Source organism: Mycteria americana, chromosome 6, assembly GCF_035582795.1.
Source record: "Mycteria americana isolate JAX WOST 10 ecotype Jacksonville Zoo and Gardens chromosome 6, USCA_MyAme_1.0, whole genome shotgun sequence".
Taxonomy (NCBI): Eukaryota; Metazoa; Chordata; class Aves; order Ciconiiformes; family Ciconiidae; genus Mycteria; species Mycteria americana.
Genome location: NC_134370.1, coordinates 70350642 through 70374593, shown reverse-complemented (window position 1 = coordinate 70374593; position 23952 = coordinate 70350642). Strand labels below are relative to the sequence as shown.

At 38.9% G+C, this 23952-nt stretch overlaps 1 protein-coding gene across 3 annotated transcripts in view; it reads left to right on the top strand.

Annotated features, from left to right (window-relative positions):
* The window catches only part of CTDSPL2 (CTD small phosphatase like 2), a 46185-nt gene extending 23340 nt beyond the window's left edge, over positions 1–22845 (top strand). For all 3 annotated transcript variants that reach the window (XM_075506490.1, XM_075506491.1, XM_075506489.1), the window contains 11 exons: positions 2429–2567; positions 4735–4884; positions 5399–5614; positions 6702–6780; positions 7058–7169; positions 8057–8143; positions 16635–16697; positions 16792–16871; positions 19206–19332; positions 20225–20320; positions 20730–22845. In XM_075506490.1, the coding sequence (XP_075362605.1) occupies positions 2429–2567; positions 4735–4884; positions 5399–5614; positions 6702–6780; positions 7058–7169; positions 8057–8143; positions 16635–16697; positions 16792–16871; positions 19206–19332; positions 20225–20320; positions 20730–20795 (1215 nt within the window). In that variant the 3' untranslated portion in view covers positions 20796–22845. The remainder of the gene's footprint in view (positions 1–2428; positions 2568–4734; positions 4885–5398; positions 5615–6701; positions 6781–7057; positions 7170–8056; positions 8144–16634; positions 16698–16791; positions 16872–19205; positions 19333–20224; positions 20321–20729) is intronic.
* Positions 22846–23952: the final 1107 nt, after the last annotated feature.

Sequence of the window (23952 nt, the reverse complement as noted above, 5' to 3'; positions counted from 1 at the left end):
TGGCATGATATTGATACTGCCGGGCTATCTTCCAAAGCGCTAATGACTTAACAAAGTAGTCTTGTGGCTGCCATGGAAACGTTATGACTCTTTGAGACAGTGTATGTGTACAACTTGCATAGCTGTTCGTTTATGGGTATGCTAAAATCTGAATCACCACTGAGGTTATATGGATTTACGGTAATAAATGTCTTCGTAACAAGTATATCTTGACAATTTTGATCACAGTCATAGGTCATTTATCTGGTATTGTAAAGATGTCTTCTTAGAAATAATCCTTAAACAAACAAAACCTTATAGCTATTTAGTTAGAGAAACCAGAGACGAAAATGTGGCTCTTCGACTGTGGATGGCGACAGGTCTGATCTTGAGGCCTTCGGCTAGCTTACGGCCCCCATGCAAGTCAGCAATAGTATGGAGTGCGCAGCAGTATTTGTCATTTACAAAACGACACATCTGATATACCAGAAAAACTGATACACGTATGCGTACAGGAAGTACTATTAACATTTTTAAATGTTAACATTGGAAATGTTGTAGACTTGCTGTTGCAAGTCCCTCTAAACTTGTTTGATTTTGGGGGTTCTAGTGCTGTCAGAAATTGCATTGACTTCGAACGCGTTGTCATGACTTCCAGCTCAGCTTAGGCCATTTCTTAATATACATACATGGTTTCTGAAAACAATCGAAAAGAAACAAAATGTTTATGTTGGTGTGACATTGCCATGTTCCTTATGGCACACTTATTGATAATAATAGGTTATATTGAATTGAATAGATCATCAAATTCAAATAGATTGTTATATAAATACATATAATAGGTATATTTAATTCTAGATCTGCACAATAAAATTTTCAGTGGATTGGTTTATACAACACAGTAGCACAATAACATTATATTTAATTTCACCTTTTGAATTCTATTAACTAGTACAACATGGGCACAGCAGTGTGAGCTTTCCCACCATGTCACGGTAGCTCCTCTTCTGGAGGATGAGAGGGCTCTCCAGGTTTAGTGAATTCTTTATGCCTTTGCTGATACCATGTGTCCCTGTGTCCACTGTAGTTTTTGTAATGTTTCTACACTTGTTTTCCATAAAGCAGAATAAGAGCACAACTCATTTCATGAATGCCAATGGATAGCTTTTAGAAGTTAATTAATTTCTCTCATTTTTTCCCCCGTGTTGAACATTTGAGCAAATGACCTAGAAGATGAGATGCCTTACTGTTCTTTTATCAGTTCAGTGAGCCATCCGTTTTCTCTCATTATATGGATTTATGTTATATATAATGTTATTAATTCTAAGTGGTAGTAATTAGATTGTTCTCACCAAGGTTGTTGGTCAAGGATATTGCCCATAGGAAGCTTCTGGGATCAGTGGTGTTCGCTTGTCTTCTGATATGGATGTCGATACATTTCCATGTTTGTTAGTATTTCTTTTAGCTACTGTACTGTTAGCATGGGCTTTAGATTAATTTTTCTAAAAGATCTATTCACTTTTTTTTGGAGCACGCAAACCGTTTTTCTCTTTTCTTTTTAAAGATGTGAAACTGCTGCTCCAGAAAGGTAATACTGTAATTCTAAAATTGAAATTTTAATTAACTGGTCTGTGGCCTTATTATTTATTTTGATATTGAATTCAATTTATTTTGCATTGTCTCACACCTTACGTTTCAGTGTACTCTATATGGTCATGCTTTAGATTTCAGATTGCCATTTTATTAAGTTGTAGTAGGTGCTTTGGGGAAAAAGGGGAAGAAACCTGTCTTAAACGTGTGTGCCTACACGTACACTCATGCACAGAAAATACGCAAAAATGTTTGGTTCTATATCATTCATGTAAGCCACAGGGAAGAGCAGTCATTTACTTACGGGTAAGAAGAATCATTGGGTGGTAACCCTTACTTAAAACATTTTACCAGCTAAGTTTTGTCACTTTTGTCTGGATTGAATAGCAGCAAGTGACATACTTGTATACAATTTAGCAAGCCACTTGATGCAGGGAGCATGGTGGAGAATTTCATATTGGATATTGTTGTGCAGTTTACTTCCTGTATATTTAACGGGCAGAGAAGTCAAGTTTCAGCTAATTTTAGTTGCCTTGTCTCTACATTTTCCCAACTCCATAGCACTTCAATATTTATAAATTGGCTCTCCAGTGAAATAGTACTTAAAGACAGTTTTTCTACTACAGAAGTTCCAAGTACAGTTTTCTTTCCCAATACTTTGCTATTTACCTTGAGTTGTGTCAGTTTAAAAGAGTTGAAAATTCCAGCTGTCCAGATACATGTTGCATATTCTGGAAGTGGAACAATAAATGGATCTTTTGTGAAACTTTCTCTAACAGCTAACATTTTCTGGTAGCATTCAGTGGAGAAAAGAGGCACTATTCAGTATGTTTCTTTTTCCCCCCTTTTCTATTTTAAGGAAGAAAGAGAAAATCCTGCAAAAAGAAGTAGAATTGAACGGGATATAGATAACAACTTGATTACATCCACACCTCAAACAGGAGAAAAGCCTAATAAACAGATCTCTCGAGTACGACGGAAAAGTCAAATGAATGGAGGTTTGTAAATATTCTAATCGTATGTTGCTGCAGTTGAATGGTGATTCAGCCATCTTACAGCTGTTAACTAACACAGAACATTTCTTCAGTGGTGGAGGTTATTAAGGGTTTTGTGATTGACTTCAGTGAGAGCAAAGCTGAGCTAATAGCAGCAAAATAAGATTTCTGAGACTGTAAGCAACAGTTACATCACTTCTCAGACACATCCATTGTATCTTTATAAGAACAATTTGGGTATGTGATCATGACCAGCTATTTTAGAACTAATTTAACTTTTTAAAAAAAAAAATTGTTCTAAAAAGCCAGTGATAATTATTTGATTTAGCTCTTGTCCGATTTTCTCACAAAAAAAGTGAAATATGGCTTCCCAACTCGCGACCTTTGTGGAAGTAACCAGGGATCCTTAGATATTGAAAGCACTTGTCGAACACATAGATGGGTTTCTGTCATAGAATTATAGGAAAATTTAGATCAGAAGGAACTTCTAAAGGTCATCTGGGCCAGTCCCCCTGCTCCCCTCACAGCAGTGTTGATCCAGCTTGAAGTGAGATCTGGCTTTGGAGTTAGGTCAGGCTGCTCAGAGCCTTGTCCAGTCAAGTTTTGAATACCTCTATGCATGGAGATTCCACAACCCTGTTCCCTGTGAAAATTGATTCTTTTTTACTATCTCTAATAATGACATGATAAAATGCTCAATGCCATTTAAAGTATCAGCTGTGGTTCCAAATCTGACTTTAAAAAAAACATTTTTTAGACTTCTTTTCTAAGGAAACAAGACTGAACGTGATTGTGCTGCCTGTCAGCGTTCGTTCATTCTCCATTCCCCCAGTAACTTGGGAATCCATTGTCTGGTTTCTGCCAAGTCTGTCAGCAAGGCATAGGTCTCAGAGATTTCATAGTCCAACAAGGTTTGCAAAAGTCGGCAGCTAAAGTAGAGGATAGAGCTCCAAATGAGTGACTTCAGTGATGGAAAGGTTACAGTGTGAGAGAATTTCCTGTTTGGTTGTTGTCACTTGTCCGTGTAACATGGCTTTAGGAGAAACCCCATTTTCCCATACTTGCTACTGTTAATTAAGGGGTTTTGCCTCCTGGAGAGAGAGTGGATATGCACTCACTTACAGCGTGATGCACCCAGGCAGTGCTCAAAGATGAAAGGGAAACGATTGACTTCATACATGGGCTGTGTTCTGAGATACGCACGTAGAGCACACGGAGCCCATGTTGCTGTTGCAGCGATAAGAAGTTCTTGGTTCAAATACTGCATATTAGTGAAGGCACTGAGTTGCAGCTGGCCCACCCTACATTTGATATAGAAACGATGGGAAGTGTGAAGGACTTGTGTAGCTCCATCAGGCTCCGCTGACAAAAAGGTTCTCAGCTCATGTGCACAAAATACATTTGCTTACTTCCATATGGGCAGACGTCTCAAAGACTTGTTACTGTGAAGTAAATAACTTCTCTCTCATTTCAGTCTCAGAGCTGTGTCTTGGATCGTAGCCATGAGATGGCAATTTTTAGTTCTAGGATGTACTTTACTGTACATGCACATTTATAAACAACCTTAATGGTTACGTGTCATGTTTTGTAATGTGAAGATTTATTTAATTCTGTGTCCTTTGTTATCTGTGATAACAACTAAAAATGATTTTACTTCACGACTGTATTTATGCACATGTGTGTGTGTATATATGTGGAGAATAATAAATTATGGACTTGATCTTGTGAGGTTTGGAGGTTCAGCCATTGGAGTTCCACTGTCACTTTCTCTTGTTTCCATCTAGTGGAGTCCCACTGATACTGACATCTATTTGTTGGGAAAGGTGCGCAGCATCTGAAAGTCTGTCTTCCATCATCAAGCCCATTTAAAGGATTTAAACTTCTGTTGTTTGTTAATCTATACCATACTTTATATAAACAATGAGGGCTTCCTAATTTGTAGTGTAAAACTTAAGATGGTGTTGAAAATTGGCATTTTGTTTTTATGTTGATTCTAAATTGCTAGCTTCCCCCCCCCCCCATTAAATACTTAGGCTAGTTTTTTGGTCGACCAAGTTGAACCGTGAGCAAGAGGGATCTTTCCTATAGTGTAAATAATAACAATAAAAGAGAGGATGTAACTGTGAAAAACAGAAGCATGGTATTATACTTTACCACTTTTCTTTTACAGAAGCTGGGAGTTACGAAATGACTAACCAACATGTAAAGCAAAATGGAAAATTAGAAGATAATCCTGCCACTGGCAGTCCCCCACGAACTACATTACTGGGAACCATATTTTCTCCTGTTTTCAATTTTTTTTCACCAGCAAATAAAAATGGTGAGTACTATTTAAAAAGCCAATACTGTGAAAGCTAAGAATGATAGATTTTTTTTTTTTTTTTTTTTTTTTTTTTTAAGAAAAAGCTGGTTTGAGTGGCAGTACACTTTTCATTCTGATTTACAGACCAAGAGTTACTACTGCCAGATAAAGGGCTCCTTAATTCTTAGAAGGGTTGATCATTAATAAAAGAAGCAATAGGTTTATATGCATTAGAACATTTTTTGCATAGGTGTAAGTATCTAGCAGTGTACCTTTTATTAAAAAAAAAAAAAAAAAGAAGAAGAAGAAGAAAGGAATCAAAAAACCCGGGGTATGAAGTTCCTTGTCCCAAACATAAAAGGCATTTGTCATGGTCTTCATTTTGGTTCTTATTTTGGTAACGTGAAGCAAGTGCAGCTATCTTCAATTACTCTGAAACTCTTTTTTGTGTGGTTAATAATGACCATCAGTATTCCGATAGGTAACTCAGCTTAAAGATAATGACTGTGAGTGTACTGAAATCTTAATTCAGGAACATCAGGATCAGATTCTCCAGGACAAGCTGTTGAAGCTGAAGAAATAGTCAAACAGCTTGACATGGAACAGGTAGATGAGATTACTACAAGTACTACAACATCAACCAACGGAGCAGCATATACTAGCCAAGCCGTGCAGGTCAGATCCACTGTCAACAATGGTTTAGGAGAAGTGGAGGAAACAAATGACCGTGACCTGCCACCACTTACAGGTAAGAAATGCATGCTTGCCGTGGACTCAAGTATTGAAGCTGTATGTAGTTTGTACTCTTAGGGAAATCCTCGCACCTGCATTCTGTATAAATTAATATCTCGCAATTGCTTAGGGCATGGAAACAATATTAGTATTGATTTTTACATTTAATAGACAGCTCCCTTTTATGCATTAAAGATACGGTTTTGGCAAGTCTCATTTGTTCCTGGTATAACTCAGTTGACCTCATAACATTTCTTCAAATGAAAACAAAGATTCCAGAAGAAAGGCATTTTTATTAATATTGAACACCACCCACCCCCCCACCCCCCCCCCATTAAAAATGCACACCCTAGACTTGCTGATCACGAAAGAGAAATTTGCAGCACTTTGATATATTAGAACAACATGGTCAAGTGAATGAGAAACGTATAGATCCTACATTAATTTTCCACATTTTCTTCAAAAGACTCATCATACATCTTCTTTGACAAAAATTGTATCCATAAAATTCAGCTTCTCCTCTCTGTGGATGGCTGGCATCAAATTCTTAACAGTTATCTAAATCTTCCCTAGACCCTCAAAACATGCTGGTAATTAAGTAGTCCTGAGGCTTTTGAGGACTCCTTCCAAGGCAGTAAATTCACCCTCTGAGTAGAGGGGCTGATGTGGGATCCACAGGTCCAACCCAGACCTTCGGATCTGGTCTGTTGCCTTGTTGCAGCCCTGAGGTGGGAGTGAGCTGCAGCCTGGCAGAGTTGTTCCTGCTTCTTAGGCTGGAATGTGCCTCCAGGTAGCTCACATCATCAGAGGTTGTGCGGATGCCTTGCTGTGTCAGGCGGGCGCTGCCAGTTTGGCCAGGTCGTGGAGTTCTGGAGCATGAGGTGACATCGAGCTCTCGGGCAGCTTCCTGAGGAGCTGTGCAGGCTGTTGCAGAGGGGACGTGGGGACTGAGGGGTAGGGCTGAAGGGAGAGTTCTTTCGCTGTTGTCTGAGGCACTCGTGTATCAAGTGCAAGTTTTCACTTTTAAAAACTGCACTAATAAGACTAGCTCTTGTGGTTTTTTGTTTTATTTTTTTGTTTTGGTCATTTTCGTTGAATTTTAGCACCAGTATCTCCAGATAGTGGCTACTCATCAGCTCATGCAGAAGCCACCTATGAAGAAGACTGGGAAGTCTTTGATCCGTAAGTGCTAATGTTGATACTGAAAAGATTAAATTGATAATTTTGGGTACTGGATTAAGACAGGGGTTTTTTTAGCTGGAACATTTTTATATTATGGTAATGATTTCCAAAAGCTCTTAACTTAAAAAAGTAAGTGTATATTGATGTGGGGTTTTTTCAATTTAAAATACTTATTTCTTGTGCAGCCTTAAATATTCAAAATACTAAGTTGGGCTACATTTAGCTATGGTTAAATAATGTATATACACTCCTACAGCAAAATCTGTATTCTTTTCAGATATTATTTCATCAAACATGTTCCGCCACTAACAGAAGAACAACTTAACAGGAAGCCAGCTCTTCCACTGAAAACAAGAAGCACACCAGAATTCTCATTAGTTCTAGACTTGGTAAATACCTTTATAAACACATACCAAAAGCAGGGGGTATGTAGCAGTTCATTTATTTTGTTTGTTGCTGAAATTCGTAATGTTTGCTTTAAACAAAAAGGCCTTGTTGAATGTTACACAATTTTTAGTATTTTTAGTGATAGTCTGCATTAATAAAAAATTAATAGCAGCAAGAATAGAATGCTTGCTGTATTTGTTGAATACTTAACATCCTGTTCAAAAAAACAGCATTACAATTTTTACTGTCTCAAACAAAGAGTTATCTGTCCCCATACAGCTTTCCTAAATCCAGCGTGGAAAAAAATGAGATGTAATAAATAGGAAAATTCAGCTTCATATGACTTGCATCAAGATTAGTCAAGAATGAATCTCTTAATTCTTAGAACATTCTTATTCTTAGAGGGCACAAATCCACTTTTTACATATTCATAGCAAATATATTTGTCTTTATAATAATCTCTTTTAGTCTCTCTGTTTTGAAAGTTGTTTCAGCCCCTGTTAATGATGTCAGGAACATTATTTTGTCATGAACAGTATCGGTTGGCATGTCCTCTAGTGGTCGTATGAATGGATAGATTATTCAAACTGACAGATGCAGATTTGAACTGAATGACAGGATAGCCTACAAAATTAAAATATCTTTGTATAATTATGCCCCTAGCACACAATTCCAAGTGATTTTTTTCAAAAACTGCAAGAATAATGAAATGAATAATTCATTCTAAGAATTCTTCTTCAATCTTGACGGCAGTTGCACAAAAATACATTTTCCAGACTAAATAAACCTACCTTAAAATGAGCATAAAAATCTAGAAAACGACTTCTATTTTCAACATTCTTTTCACAGTCTTTTCTTTCTTTTATACCATCTTTTATTTTTTTAATAGGATGAAACATTAGTGCACTGTAGTCTAAATGAATTAGAAGATGCTGCACTGACTTTTCCAGTTCTTTTTCAAGATGTCATTTACCAGGTAATTAGTGTGCATAGAAAAATATATACCTTTTGATTTTGTTTAAGGTATGAATTCTTGCTGCGTGTATTTGTTATCATCTTGTTTAAAGAGAGGTAAGTAACTCTCTGGCATCGAACAACCGTCTGGGTTATAAACCGCAGGTGTCAAATTTTGCAAGGTGGATTATCCTGTATTAGAAGTACCGCGGAGCACTGTTTATTGCCGCCACAACGCGGTAATGTCGGTCGCTGCTTCCAGTTGTGAACGTTCGTTGCTAAGAGAGCACGAACGATCTTTGCAGCAGCAATCCTCAGCAGCAGCGTTTCTCCTTGCCGGCAGGTGGAGGCAGGAACGCTGAAAGCTTAGCCAGTATCATTTCCCAGGTACAGCTTCTCAGGACTGTTAACTTTCTTCCCTTGGTAGGGAAAACCAATCCACATTGCTCGATCGTTTCTTTCTATACAGAAGACATCTTCAGAGCCTGACATTAACTAGCTTCTATCTCGGTCGTTAGTCTTGCTGTAGACTTTGCCAGTGCCAGTTCTACCTCTTTGCTCCCAGAGGGAGCCTGCTGGGTACTTAGAATGATTTTTGATTGTCTTGTGGAGACTGCTAGATGCAGGTTTTTGTTCTGCTTTAGGAGGCATTGTTAGTTGTGTGTGTTTTACATTGGCGTACCAGAGGAACAAGCGTGGGAAGGAGGAACTCTCTTCCAGCAACTACCAAAGATGCTGCACTGACCCAGGCTGTTGTTCTCAGGTCCTCTTGTGTGATGTACCTGGGAGTAGCAACAGCTTCCCCACCATGTAGTTCGCACGATATTGGACCCCACTGTAGTATCTTTGGAGAATGAGCCAGTCATCAGGCACCTTAAAAGGACACTTGTCCAGGTATTTTTCCTGATTTTAAATGTTTTTCTTCGCTGTTTCATATTAAAACCCTTGGAATCTGAAAAGCTGAAATAATTTTTAAACATGGGTTTATCTTATCTCTTATTTGGTGATGGCCATGCAGTTTCCTCCAGGCTGAACTTGGAATGAGCCTTAGTTCTTTGGAGGTGCTTGACACTGCTAACAGAATCAGGAAGACTAAACCTTCATTTTTTTTTCCTTCCTTAAGAGATCTCAGTATGATTTGAGTATTTTCTGCCTATAACTGTGGTCCTAGTGGTTGTATGTTTATGCTGAGATCTAACTAAAGATTTTGCCTTTAGGAAATTGAAGTCAACGGAAAGAGTGACTTACAATATTTCTAAAGCTTTATTTACCAGCATTGTACATGAGGCTGTATAGCCCTTGATACAGTACAGTTACTGTGTGGGTCCTGGATAAGTTTTCTCTTAGCTCTCTCTAGAGTCAGGCCTGGATTTGCCAAGGAACAATAGCTTCTTGCAGCCTTGAGAAAGGCGGCCGCTGTCTTTGAGCACATTCTCCTGATCACCATGTTCTGTTCTGCTGGTTTTACATCACACTAGGCACTGACAAAACAGTCATGTCTTACTAAGTAACAGGTAATAAGACAGATATTTTAAGGATACAATTAAGTTCACGTTTAACTAGGGTATAATATGCAAAAAGACAAAGAATCTTCTCCTGTGATAAAAGTGGAAAAGAAGTTTGTTGGTATTTCACAGAATCGTTTAGGTTGGAAAAGACCTTTAAGATCATAGAGTCCAACTGTAAACCTAACACTGCCAAGCCCACCACTACACCATGTCCCTGAGCACCTCATCCAAACCTCCAGGGATGGGGACTCCACCACTGCCCTGGGCAGCCTGTTCCAATGCTGGACAACCCTTTCAGTGAAGTAAAATTTCCTAATATCCAGTCTAAACCTCCCCTGGTGCAACTTGAGGCCATTTCCTCTCGTCCTATCACTTGTTACCTGGGAGAAGAGACCGACCCCACCTCTCTACAACCTCCTTTCAGGTAGTTGTAGAGAGCGATGAGGTCTCCCCTCAGCCTCCTTTTCTCCAGGCTGAACAACCCCAGGTCCCTCAGCCGCTCCCCATCAGCCTTGTGCTCCAGACCCTTCCCCAGCTCCGTTGCCCTTCTCTGGACACGCTCCAGCCCCTCAATGTCTCTCTTGTAGTGAAGGGCCCAACACTGAACACGGCGTTCGAGGTGCAGCCTCACCAGTGCCGAGTACAGGGGCACGATCACTGCCCTAGTCCTGCTGGCCACACTATTTTTGATACAAGCCAGGATGCCATTGGCTTTCTTGGCCACCTGGGCGCACTGCTGGCTCATATTCAGGCGGCTGTCAACCAACACCTCCAGGCCCTTTTCTGCCAGGCAGCTTTCCAGCCACTCTTCCCCAAGCCTGCAGCGTTGCATGGGGTTGCTGTGGCCCAAGTGCAGGACCCAGCACTTGGCCTTGTTGAACCTCATACAATTGACCTTGGCCCATGGATCCAGCCTGTCCAGGTCCCTCTGCAGAGCCTTCCTTCCCTCAAGCAGATCAACAGTCCTGCACAACTTGGTGTCACCTGCAAACTTACTGAGGGTGCACTCAATCCCTTCGTCCAGATCATTGATAAAGATATTAAACAGGACTGGCCCCAACACAGAGCCCTGGGGAACACCACTTGTGACCGGCCACCAACTGGAGTAAACTCCATTCCCCACCACTCTTTGGGCCCGGCTGTCCAGCCAGTTCTTTACCCAGCGAAGGGTATACCCGTCCAAGCCATGAGCAGCCAGTTTCTCCAGGAGAGTGCTGTGGGAAACTGTGTTTCATACCCTTCTTAGCATTTTTAGCCAATGATTAGCTATTTATTAGCGTTTAAAATGTATTGTTTTGCTTATCAGTTTGACCATCACCTCTGGTATAGTCCTGTATTAATTTCACATCCCTGTATTTCAGTTTGAAAGTCATTTCAGCTGGCAGCAGAGAAGCAGACACTAAGCTGTCTGAGCAAAGTAGAAGTCAGCAAGTTGCTATATATAAAGTATTGCATAATATAACCCACTGAAAACAATGCTAGATGTGAAAGAGACATTTCCGAAGATGTTTTCCCCTAGTATCAAAATATGTACCACTTCCATGTAGGTTTTCCAGAAATATTAGACAATTATCTATTATTTCTTAAGCAAGACAACCTAGCTCAGTGCTCATTTTCCTACTGAATATCTTACCTTTCTCACATTAAGTCTGACTAATACTGCAAATGTGAGCCTGGGTTCATAGCATTTCAGTTTTCTTACCCACCTGAAGACATGAAGCCAGTGCTCCTGCAGTAATAGTGTGATGATAAACCAGGCGCTTCTCGAAAAGATGCTCCAGAACTGGCCAGTGCAGGATACTACAACAGTAAGCATTAGATTGACTTGGGTTCTAGAAGGTCTGTTATAAAATGCAGCTAAACTCCATTGGCCCATGAGTCAAGCACAAGTTTCACATCCAGGAGCTCAGCTCTGTTGTGGCTTGTCTCAGTGATTGTAAGTGATGGTCTGTTTTTAAAGAAAGGTTTCTAAAAATACGGGCTTGTTTGCTTGGAAGTTATTTGTCTTGCAGATGAGAAGAACTATTTAATGTCTGAGTATAGAGCAGTGTTCTGCAAACTTAAAAATTACCATGAGATTCCAGCACTGACATACAGGGTTTTTTAAACCTTCCAATGAGCCACTTACGGGTTTCTGTTTAAAAATTAAAAAAAAAAAAAAAAAAAATCTGTGAAATGGGTACAGTTGGGCTTACTTATGTCAGGCTTTTGAGACAATGAATTTGTTTGTGTTTTCTTGGTTGAAAAAATCTCTAAATTATTCCAGCGTTTAAGTTTTGGACTTAGTAAAAATACAATCTTTGCAGAACTGAGGTTTTCTTAAATACCGTATCTGTTAAGTGCTATCTCACATCTGACAGGAAAACAAAAACAAATGTTCAGCTCTTCACCTGTAGGCTTTAGACTTTGTACTCTTTGTATTACTTTACATAATGACATAAGCAGCTTATCTTATGAAGAAATTTATCTTTTTTTTTTTCTTGGTAAAGAGGTTTTGTTTCTGTTGCTGGCTTTAAGTCCCAGACGTGAGATCATCTCACCCTCTGTTCCCCTCAAAGGGTACCTTCCATGCATTAGCAGGCCGTAGTCAAAAGGCAGATGTTTTCACTCAGTCCTTCAGTTGAAATGCATCTTTACTGATCTATCACAGAATAATTCCCTTTGATCTTTGTGATCCCTGAAAGATGTTCTGGAACTCCATAGGTCAGTTGTAGGTTATGGAATATAGTGTTACATGTATTCCATCTTACTGTCGCCAACGACGACTTAGATGCTTTACTTTGTTACTGCAGTGGAACGAGGCAAACGATGCTTGTGAATTCTGGCTCTCCCTTCTGATGGACTCTGCTCTGTCTCTCAGAAATAACAGGAGAGCCATCAAGCTTTGGATCTGAAAGCCAGGAAGCTTTAGCGTATCTTGGGCAGCATCCGCAAAGAAATCTGGTCTTAGATTGGATAGACTTAACTTTAGTTCAGTAGAACCTCTAGATTGCACTTCTGCCCCTTGAAGAGCCACGGCCAGTTATGCTTCAGGTAGTTCTGTCTGGTTAGGAAATGGTCTTTGTCTTGAGTCACTTAAGACACGGTCCAGTCAGAAATGAGTTGGGCTTGTTTACCTGGCAAGTCCAGCCTGCTGCCAGGCCTGGAGCAAGAGCCAGCTCCGTGCATCGTGTGTGCCTCGTGCAGTCTGAACTAAGGCTGGCTGCATGTGCCGTCTGTCCTTGCAGCAGACTGTGTCAAGGCTATTTCAGGGAAGGCCAGGAGCAGTCAGGTTAGCCTGGTATTGGTGCCTGGCGTGCCCCAAGGTCAGGTGGGGCACGTGGACACAGTTGGGCCGGGCAGGGGGTCTCGCCATGCTGTAGAGTGCTCGTCTTGGAAGTGCATTGGGTAAGTGCAGCTTCACATGGGCAAGTTAACTAACATGTCTCTGGTTTTCACCTTGTAAAATGATGGTAAAATCATCAGGTATAGAGATATGGTACAGGTGTATCGAAATTCATTATTGTAACTTCAGAGATTTGGACGCCAAGTGTCTTTTGTTGGGGCTTTTTAATGCATGAAAGGAATAATGTTTCCTTCCAATTCCTCCTTTGAAGAATTGAAGTCCTGTGTATTTTGACCAAGGAAGACATTGACTGACAATTTTGGTTTTGCATGTTTAGATTTTGTTGCCACTGAAATAATGGGATGTGATGATCACTTTGGGGGAAAAAAACAACAAACAAAAAAAACGCACCAAAAAACTTTGAGGGGGCTTTTCATGTGTGTTATGCATTTATGAGTGTAAGTCACTTGGAAGTAGATTGTATCATCTAACTCTGTTGACAAACTTTCAGTCATTAAAAATGGTGAAAATTATTATTAGACTTCTGTCTATATTTTCAAAAATTATCTTTCACATTAGATCTGCTCATCAGAGTAGATTCTACTCTGGTTTTTGTTCTCCTTTGGTTACCCAGAGTTCTGTGTCAGCTCGTCGTAGCTGGGTGCGATGATGTGGTTGCCTTATGTTGTGCCAGAGTGTCACAACCCCGTAAGAGCAGCCCAGTGAATCTGCCATCGATGTCACTGTTAAATTAGATGTGTGTGTATAAGCTGTGATTAGAAAGACATATTCTACAAAGAAATTATTTTCTCTGGATTTCTTGTTTGCATTCACATGTGAACTTCTCAGAGAAAGATGGATATTAAGATAGATATTAAGATAGATACACACTTAACAGCTGCCTGGCAGTAATCTAAAGTAGAACACATCACAAAGATGCTGCAATTATCCACAGGCTGAACAAACTAAAAAATAAACCACACGTGAGGAGCCCAAGCAGCCATAACTGTTCTCTGATCTAATGGAATGATTTTTAAAATTCTTTTAACTGGCCATTGTGACCAATATAATTCAATCCAGATTTAAAAGGAACAATACATTATGTAGAAAATATTTTTATTTATAACAGTGGCCGTTGAAATATCAACAGATACCTTAGCTTACTGCTTTGGTTGCCAGGGGAGTTTGTAGAAGAGATGTTGAAGAGACTGTTTCTGAAATGACATCTGTGTTTCTTCCGTAACAGAGAATAGGCTTGTTAATTTGAAATCAAGCTCTTGAAGAAACCTTAGAACCGAGTATCATTCTCTTTACCTACCATTATTAGCAACTGTTATGTCATGTGCAGTGAAAACATTAATATCCTTTCTGTGACTTACCTTTTAGTTTTCACTCAGGAAAAATGACACGAACAGAATAATCCTTTTGGCCTTTGCAAAGAAAAACTTACCTTCCCTTCAGCTCTGGGTTACAACTAGGGAGGTTGCTGGCTGCATTATATGCTTGCTAGGTACAGAGCAAACGTTCAGCGTGAACAATTTGCACTGAATTTACAATCACAGACAACTTGAATGTTATTTAGCGTCTGGTCACCTGGAGACTCTGAGTTAATTCATTACATTTGTTCTTGTGGCAAGGTAAACACGTCATCTAGTCTTTGAGCAAAATTTCACTACCTTATTATGGCAAGATGAGGCATCATTTTCACAAAGGTTTTAGTGCCGTCAGGAGATGTAGCGTGAAGACACGCTTGCTGACTGGGCATTTAGGAAGTTGGCTTTCCAGTAGTTATCTTGGCTAAGTGCAGCCCAGAAACCTGTCGAGCACAGGCTGCGGTCTCTCCAAACCGTTCTTGATAGCCGATTTGAGGGATACTTTTTCACTGCCTCCAAACATGGGTTTGCCAGAATGAGAAGGGAAGTAGACATTGTCTGCGTAGGCAACGAGTGTCTCTTCACGTGCTAGAAGTAGAGATCCTATTACCAGGTGTGATAAGACTGTCTGCTTTTGATGATTGCTCCTAGTGTAGAAAAAGAATGAAAACTTAATGTTCCTGGAGTAACTGGTCACTCTGCAAACTTAAGTCCAAACTTTAGACGCTTTAAGAAAGAAACAAATAAAAGCCGTACCAAATTTTAAGCTAAATGATGAAATTCACATTGGTTTAGAAATATGTGCTTCCTTTAAAGGACTATGATCTATTGCAGCATGTGCTAACAATATGAAATTTTGTATTCACTTAAATTGTTCCCCTTTTCTTACCCTCTGGTCATTTGGTTGTGTCCGCATATGAATTTGATACAATTCGGTTCAAGTAATACAAATCCTTTGTGCAGGATTACTGTGATTTGAAGGTAAATTTAAGCCTATTCCTAACTGGCTGTTAAAAAATCGATAAAGCTGAAACTACCTTGGTTGAAATCAAAAGAAGTTCAGTACAATCCTTCTCTTTCTGGATATTTTAGTAACTCTTGCCTCAAAACCCTAATTCCACATGTGGGCAATCTTTGAACCGAAAAGAAAGATAAGCAGAGCATAAGGCCATCATTTTCACCACTTAGTGTGTGTCATCAGCTGTAGGTTTAGGTCAAGTCCAGATCTGTGCCAAACACCATGCCAGGCCATCATTCAAATATGAATTTGAATGTTGTACCACGGGAGTAGAATAGTGCTTGGTATGTGCCCTCACGTCTGCCGTGGTGGGGGGCCCTTGCCCTGAAGCTGCAGCTTTATATAGATGCCTCCCTGTGAGCCCAAGCCTTGTGTTTTGAATCATAGAATCACTAAGGTTGGAAAAGACCTTTAAGATCATCTAGTCCAACCATCAACCCAACACCGCCATGCCTACTAAACCATGTCCCAAAGTGCCATGTCTATGCATTTTTTTAACTCCTCCGGGGATGGGGACTCCACCACCTCTCTGGGCAGCCTGTTCCAATGCTTGACCACCCTTTCAGTAAAGAAATTGTTCCTAATAGCCAGTCTAAACCTCCCCTGGTGCAACTTGAGGCCATTTCCTCTTGTCCTATTGCTAGTTGAGTTAAATCAGAGAGAGATGCAGACGTCTCCTAACATGGTATCTCTTCTTGCGAGCCTACAGTTTTGTACAGGGAATAATGTATGTATGTGTGCATACATTCTGTGCCGGTGGAATTTGAATTTATGGAAATTTGGAAACAGCTGAAGCCTGGTTTGTGGGTTTTTTTTTTTTTTTTTTAGTCACTTCTGACACCCCCATATTCAATGTGTAATTCTTAGTGGAAGAAGGTTATTAAGATTATTTAGTTTATGTGCTGGCACACATTACCTAGTAATTGAACTGATGCTGTCCATCTGGTGGAAGCTGATTCAAAGTGTTTAGTCAAAGCAACCAGTTTCATTTTTTCTTCAGAGATTGTCCCGCTTTTATATTTTAATGGAAATTATTTCTAATTCCATCCAATTTTCCAGTAAAATTGTTAAGCCTAATTTTCCCATCTTATGCTTTCACTTATAGCTGCTTAGGCTGCAAGCTAATTGAATATCGTTTTAATTGAGCAGTTATTCTGTAGGAAGTTAATATTTGCTGTTTACTTTATTCGTAATGCTCATTTTGACCTAATCTTTACAAACTGATACTTAGTAGTGCAGGTGATAGCTGAAGTATTCTGAATCTTTAATAAAGTCCATCTCTGCTTCAGGTTTATGTCCGGTTAAGGCCATTCTTCCGAGAATTCCTGGAACGTATGTCTCAGATTTATGAGGTAAAAACATTTAGAATTACCTTTGAATTTCATTTTTAAATCCTGTGCACATACTTATATCTAAAATAATTATTTTTTTCCCTTTAATCCCTAGATCATTCTTTTTACTGCTTCTAAGAAGGTGTATGCAGACAAGTTATTGAACATACTAGACCCTAAAAAGCAACTGGTCAGGTAAAAGTAAAAACTGTGATACTTGTTGTAAGCAAACTAACTGCTATTGCCTAACAAATGTGAAGACGACAGTGGTTGTGACATGTTTGCTGTTGCAGTGTGTCTTACTAAAGTGATTCCTTGTGGTTCTGTCTGGTCTAAGAGTGAGAGAAAAATGAAATGATGTGATTGACTTACTGCCTTGGTGATGAGAGAAACCCAGGCAGCTTTACATTGCCCTCCGTGGCCAAAACCCGCACCCATTCGTGCTCTGTGGCGTGGCAGGCTCGCTCACAGAAAATCACCTCTTGGGTATCAAAAATGTGATTGAGGTGCTTGGGAATGCTCATTACAAAAAAAGAAAAGGATCTGAGTACTAGATTACTTTTAAAGTATTCAAACTTGATGTATTATTTATAAATTATGAATTGTGTAGTTATCTTTACAGTTGGCATGTTTTTATTTCTTATTCAATCACAAAATAATTTGTGGGTTTTGTATTAGAGTTGGTTTGGTTTTTCATTTCTCTTCTTAATACTGAGCTTTGTTTGGAAGTGATTGGCACTTCTCAAGAACCGTCCCTTAAGGCATAAAGAAATTCTGCCGGATGAGATTCTTTCTGTTATTCTCACCTGGAAGGTGGACTGTTACGTGGGACAGTTGAAACCAAAGAGGGGTCTTCTCAGGGATTCACCCTACATAGGGTGTCCCAAGTGAGGGAAGTAAACGACTCTACTTGGTTGTAGTCAGATCTGTGGGAGGTCTGTACCCGGGACATCATTGGCAAAGCACTTCTCTGCATCGTTTTATTGTAATATTCTTCAGTGAAAACTTGATTTTGTTTCCACGCGTAATAAAATGACCATTTGGACTGAGACAGTGGTTGCATCCATTGTTTTCACTTGGTAGTTTAGGCACATCATAACTCATTTTCCTTAAGAATGCAAAGATAAACTGTTCGCTAGTTTTCATCCGGGAACAGTCATCTTATTGCTTGTTTTTATGTGGCATGCGCAACAGAATCCTGGCTTGGTTTTGGTAAACTTACTTGCCGCTGTGTTTTGAATGGGCAAACAAAACTAGACTTTCAAAGACTTTCAATCATTGGAATAATCTGAGCCTAGCTGAACCACACAGTCAAACGCAGCACTTATAGAAACTGAGTCTAAGTGTGCATCTGTAGCATTAAAAATCTTCTCCAAGAACCTAATACGTATGATTCAGGACTGCAGTTTTAACTGCGTCAAGACTAGGGCAAAGATAATAGAATATACAGCCAAACAGAATTCTAAGAATTTGCAGAAAGATTCATGTGATGCATGAATTTAGTTGTGAGTCACGTGCCGCTGAAAAGCTGACATCAAGGCATGATTAGTTTTGACATTAGCCTAAAGGTAGACTTGTCAGGCACTCCACACGTGTGACTCAGAACCTATATATAAATTCATTCGCTGCCGAGGCATCAGCTTATTTTCCTCCATAGCAACATTAGGAGCTCAACCCCTTTATGAAATGAAGCACACTATGTACAGCTTCTAAAAAACTTCATTAAAAATATAAGCAGCCTTAAAGAAACTGCATTGTAATACGACTGTGTAAAACTCAAACTCTGTCTAGTTTACAATTTATTTTTAAATTATAATTACGTTGATATTCCATGAAATGTCAAGTTTTATTCCTGGCATTTTTTTTTAATCTAAGTCCTTTTAGTCTATCCATCCATTTACTATGTATTTCTTCTGTAATAAATTAAAAGGGAGCAGACTAATTGGAAAGGAAGAAGTTGATGGAACGTTCTGGCCTCGAGGCTTTTTTCAAGCCTTAATAACTGAAATAGGTTAATTGCGCACAGAGGTAACATAACAAAGGAAGCGTTTCTTCTGCTACGTTGTGTTCCAGCATGCGGTGGCACAGGGAGGCCGTCTGCCCTCACGGCTGGGATGCAATAAAGGGATAATGGCCCAACACATCGGTTCCTGTGCAGAGTTCATCTCTGATGCTGGGGCCTTGCAAAATCATTTGAGAATTTGGGGTCTCTTTGTCCAGCCATCTGCAAAAATGGTGAGAAAGTGCGACCCTCGTGACAAATACTTGTCACATCTGAGTTCAGCTTTTCTGTTTAAATACAAACAACCACTGCAGAACTAGGTTAGTATAAAATCACCTTAACTAGTAATTTTACCGTAAAAAGCTCAAAAGCGAATGGAAAAAAAGGGAAGAATTCTTTAAAAGGAGCTAAGTAGATTGGAAGAGAAAAACACCGGATAACACTTGGCAAAGTTCACTCTTCTTTTCCCCTCTGCAATGCAGATGCTGTAATTTGTCTCATTAATTAGTCTTTTACTTTAATCACAGGCATCGACTTTTCCGTGAGCATTGTGTTTGTGTACAAGGAAATTACATAAAGGATTTAAACATTCTTGGTAGAGATCTTTCGAAAACGATCATAATTGACAATTCACCGCAAGCCTTTGCTTATCAGGTAAGGATGCTGCTGGCAGCAAACTTGTCAGGTGTGGCAAAAACCTTTCTGAAGGCAGACAGTGAAACGCTACATTTTGATTTACCTTCTTATTTAAGTGTTGTGCTTAAGTTTGGATTTAAGTTTACAAAACAAACTAAGGAATCGCTTGGGTTCGCTGGCTTTTCTCTTGTCTCTGTGAAGAGCTGATCAAGCGCACACTAAGTGACTGCTTAGAGGAACAAACTATATAACCAGTCAGTTCTATTTCTCATCCAGCTTTTCTAAAGAAACCACCAGTCTGCTAAGTCTGCTGCTTGGACTCTGTTGTGGATGTAGTTTGTTAATGCTGGTGAAATGATTAAGAACAAATCGCTGGTTGAAACGACCCACAGCTGTGAAAACTGCTTACGCTTCCATGCTATGAAGTTATACCCTGTGATTTAGATTTTCCCAGAAGCGTGGTATGTAACTATTCCAGTTGGTCCATTCTCTAGATACAGGAGTGCAGAGCGTGATCTCTAACGTCTCGCCTACATTAAAGAAGCAAAAAAACCCAAAAACCTGCTTGGCTGACCTCGTTTGCACAAACTGCGTACAGCCGGCACACAGTTAGTATCCACGTCTGCTTTAACAGGAACTTTTCTCAAAATACCAACGCTTTTCAGTTCAGCAGAACTTTCAGAGCTCGGTCTATTGCAGCTTGGATGTGGAAATTTTTGTAGTGATGTGTGGAAAGGAAGGAGATATTTTGGAAGTGAATTTTAATACAAACTTTAGAGGAAAAATACATATTGATAAACTCAGCTTGGAATCGTGTTTCCCCAAAATGCTATTTCACAAGTCATATTTTTCGATAAATTCAGTATAAATCATGTGTTGATGCTTTTTTTAATTGTTGTTTTTACTTTAGCTTTCAAATGGAATTCCTATAGAAAGCTGGTTCATGGATAAAAATGACAACGAACTCCTAAAATTGATTCCATTTCTGGAGAAACTTGTAGAGCTGGTAAGAGTTTCCTTTATTTAGCTCCTCCCTGCCCCTCACCCTCAAGTATGCATGGGGACTTACTGACATAGTGAGACAGAATGTTGTCACTTCTACCTGTGCTTTTAATCGAGAAATGGAGAATTGTAACATCAATGAGAATGAAATTGAGACTCTGTAGGCGTTTAGATTAAGTAAGGCCTATTGTTGGCTGTGATGTGTGCCTTTATTCTTAAAATGCAAATAAATTACTCCGAAATTGTTGTGAATGTTATGTAGTTATTTCTATAAGTCTCTTGTAATTACATATATTCGTGGCTTATATTTTGTTATGTGAAAATACCGCTGTTAGAAAACTGACCCTGTTAAAATCCGATTTGTAGATGTGTTCATTCTCCTAAAACCGGCACCTTTTTTTCCCCCCCTACAGAACGAAGATGTCCGACCTCACATCAGAGACAGATTTCGCTTGCATGACTTGCTACCCCCCGATTAAAGCCTTTTGTCCGATTGCTGAAGGGGGAGAAAATGCAGGACCCTTTTGGACTAAAACAAAACATTGCCATTACTGTTGAAATTTTGCATTTTTGTACCCCGTCTTGCTTTTCTTATCTTTGGTGCCCAACAATAATCAAGGGTTACAGAAAGAGACTTTCTATATCTGAGATTGAATACATTCAGTACAATACAGTACAACACAGTAGGTAGGCTAGAACAGAAGAGTCTTTAGAACTAGTGCAACTCCAATGAAATTTTTTTATGTACAGGACATCTGCAGTTTATAAAGAATTCTGTTTCTGCCACCAGCAGTTTGACCTGTAGAAACACAGGATTTTATGATATAACAGAGATTGAAAATGGACTTTTATTTTCTCTCTGTTCGGTGCTCTAAGTGGGTTTGTAGCCACTTTTCTGTTACTTTTAAGATTCTCATTTCAACAGGAATGGCCAGTAAAAGTTGTTTTATTTTTCCTGTTAAGGTTTATAACCTTTTTACATTTTTGACCTGTATTAGATTAGACTTTCATTATGCATTCCTTTTAGTTGAGGCGCTTCATAGTTTTTCTGGAAATAGCCAAATTTTCTTAGTTTTTTATTAAACAGTTGGATGGCCGTTTTCCTGCTTCGTCTGCCTGCATACTGTATATTTGTTTAAAAATATTCTCTAGTTTTAGTCCATGTAAGTTTCATTTAGAAAGAAAACCCCTGCATTTATATTTTCTTTCTGTAATATTCTACTGTAGTTGAAATCTTTTCAAAAATCAAGAGACTGGCTAGATAAGAAGAATATAAGAATTACTAATATTCAGAATATTTTAAACCATTGTGATGGCATGTACTCTGGACAGACAATATCTTGCAGTGGCACAAACAACTGATGGACAAGGAATACCTCAGACTATGCTGTGCATGCAGATCTTGAAAGGAGAACTAGTTTGGTCACCTGTTAGGTTTGATGCAATTCAATTACTGCTGCCTTCTGTTTCCTCCAAGATTGAAGTGTTCTGCACAGTGGCTCAGTATTTTAAGATGTTTGGCATGGGCTGACGGTACCCCTGTGACACTCGGCGTTACAATCAGTTTGAAACTCTGTGTGACAGCGCAGGTACCTGGCAGTAGCTCTGCATAATCCTGTGGTACAGTACACTCCCCCGCCACCGAGGCAGTCAGTCTGCTATCATAGTGGTTTGCTATGCTATATGGAAATAGTCTCTGCGCCTTGGCTCTCCAATGCAGCACCTACAAGAGGCTGATATTTTTATAATGGTGTGTACTCTCCTTTTCAGGAGGCTTTTTATGGAAGGTATAATTTGTACAAGTTAGGATGCTTTGCCTCTCGACTGCATTGACACGCCATAGGCTCAGACTGTTTTTGTGTAAAAGATGTCACAGAACGGCACTTTTTCTAAAGAGAAGTTTGATATTTTGTATGCTTGTTAAGAAAGTACAGTATTGGAAATTAAAGGTGGACAACTGATAATTGAGAAGTATGTCAATTAATTTTTTATGTATATTACCTGTTTACTTGTACAATTTTATTGTACAAATTACATGCAGCTTCATTTTCAAATGAGTCCTTAAAATAAGGAAAATCTTTTTAGGAAAACATTTAATTTTTGTATTTTTGATTTTAAAAGGCATGAGTTATGTCAACTTTTTCCAGTGTATTAATGAAGATTTTAACTTTTCATCAGGTTGAGTGTTTTCTTACTATATTATCTGTTGTGTATGTAGCTAGCACATTGTGTCACTGAACTGTTTAAAAAAATTAGCATGTAGAGCAAGCCTGTTTTGTGGAAAATCCTTATTCATTAAAAAGAAAAATCATCATGGCAGGTTTTCTGCAAAAAAGTGAAAACATTTGCAATTCAGAATACTGATTTTTTTTGTATTTAAAGAAAGGTATTTTGCTTGCAGGAAAGAAATACTACAGATTCATTTTAATGAGAATCTTTTAAATGTATTTATCTTTAGGGCATCTGGGCATCTTTACGCTGTTTGTCTTATGTCTTTATTGAAATAAAATGTACATAACATTACCTTTATACATGCTTTTGCGCAGACGTGTGAACCCTGTAACCATCCCCGTTCCTTCCTGGTTTTATGTCAATAAGATGGTTCTGGACATATTTACAGATTTGGAAATGGTCAGCTTGTATTTGAATTGCTACATGGTTTGCCCACTATTTTTCAGTTGTTCGTTAAAATGTAAATCTAAATCTGAAGTTTTTAATTGGTTTCACAGTGAATCCTTGTTTAATGTGGAATTCTTCCAAATTTCTCCAAGTAATCGACCTAAGAGAACTGCTTTAAAATTCACTGGTCTACCAGAACGAAACGATTTTTGTTCAGTAGTTCACCGCTTTCCTCTGGCTGTAAAAAGAGACGAACATCTGTTCGAATAACGTCCTTCAACACGTGGGTCCTATCTTTGGCTAAAACCATTCTAAAAGTGCTTTCTTTAGTTAAGAAAACCAAAGCATACATTGCACTTTACAGCTGTATCTGTGTTGTGATGATCAGATCAGTGAGGGAAATTGAACTGTAAATTGAGGGATTTAGTTCTACAGAGATGCACAACAAAAATAACAGAGACTGCTTAGTAAACATATTAAATATTAATATTTTAATGTGCTGCAAGTCTGGTATTTATCATTCTGAACTTTCTTTGCAGAATGAGTCTACCTTCTTCAAAATGTAAGTTCCGAAAAATGTCAAACACTTCTGGCATAAACGGTCTTTGCATGAAGCAAAGTTATAAGGTTTTACTAGTCTCGAGGGTGAGACTAAACTGTTTCTCTGACGTGAGTCTGGATCAAATTGTGCACGCCAAAATTGACACTGGTAACCGGGGGAGTCTTGACTACGTGCATTACTCGAGTCTTGAATGTAGAATTGTGCAACTTAAGCAGTTAATCTTGTAGCTGTATCATTTATTCCAATTTTATGTATCTTTAGAAAACACAACATCCTATTTCCAAAGTTCTTAATGATTTCATTTGTGGTCTTTTGCTTGATCGTGGTAATCATGTGTTAATTTTACATGTCCATATGCATTCTGTTCTAGGTTTGAGCATTCTTGGTTCTGACAGCAAAGTAATGTCTTTCATGCTTATTTTGGCAATACATGTTCAATCTTTTTTTTTTTTCCC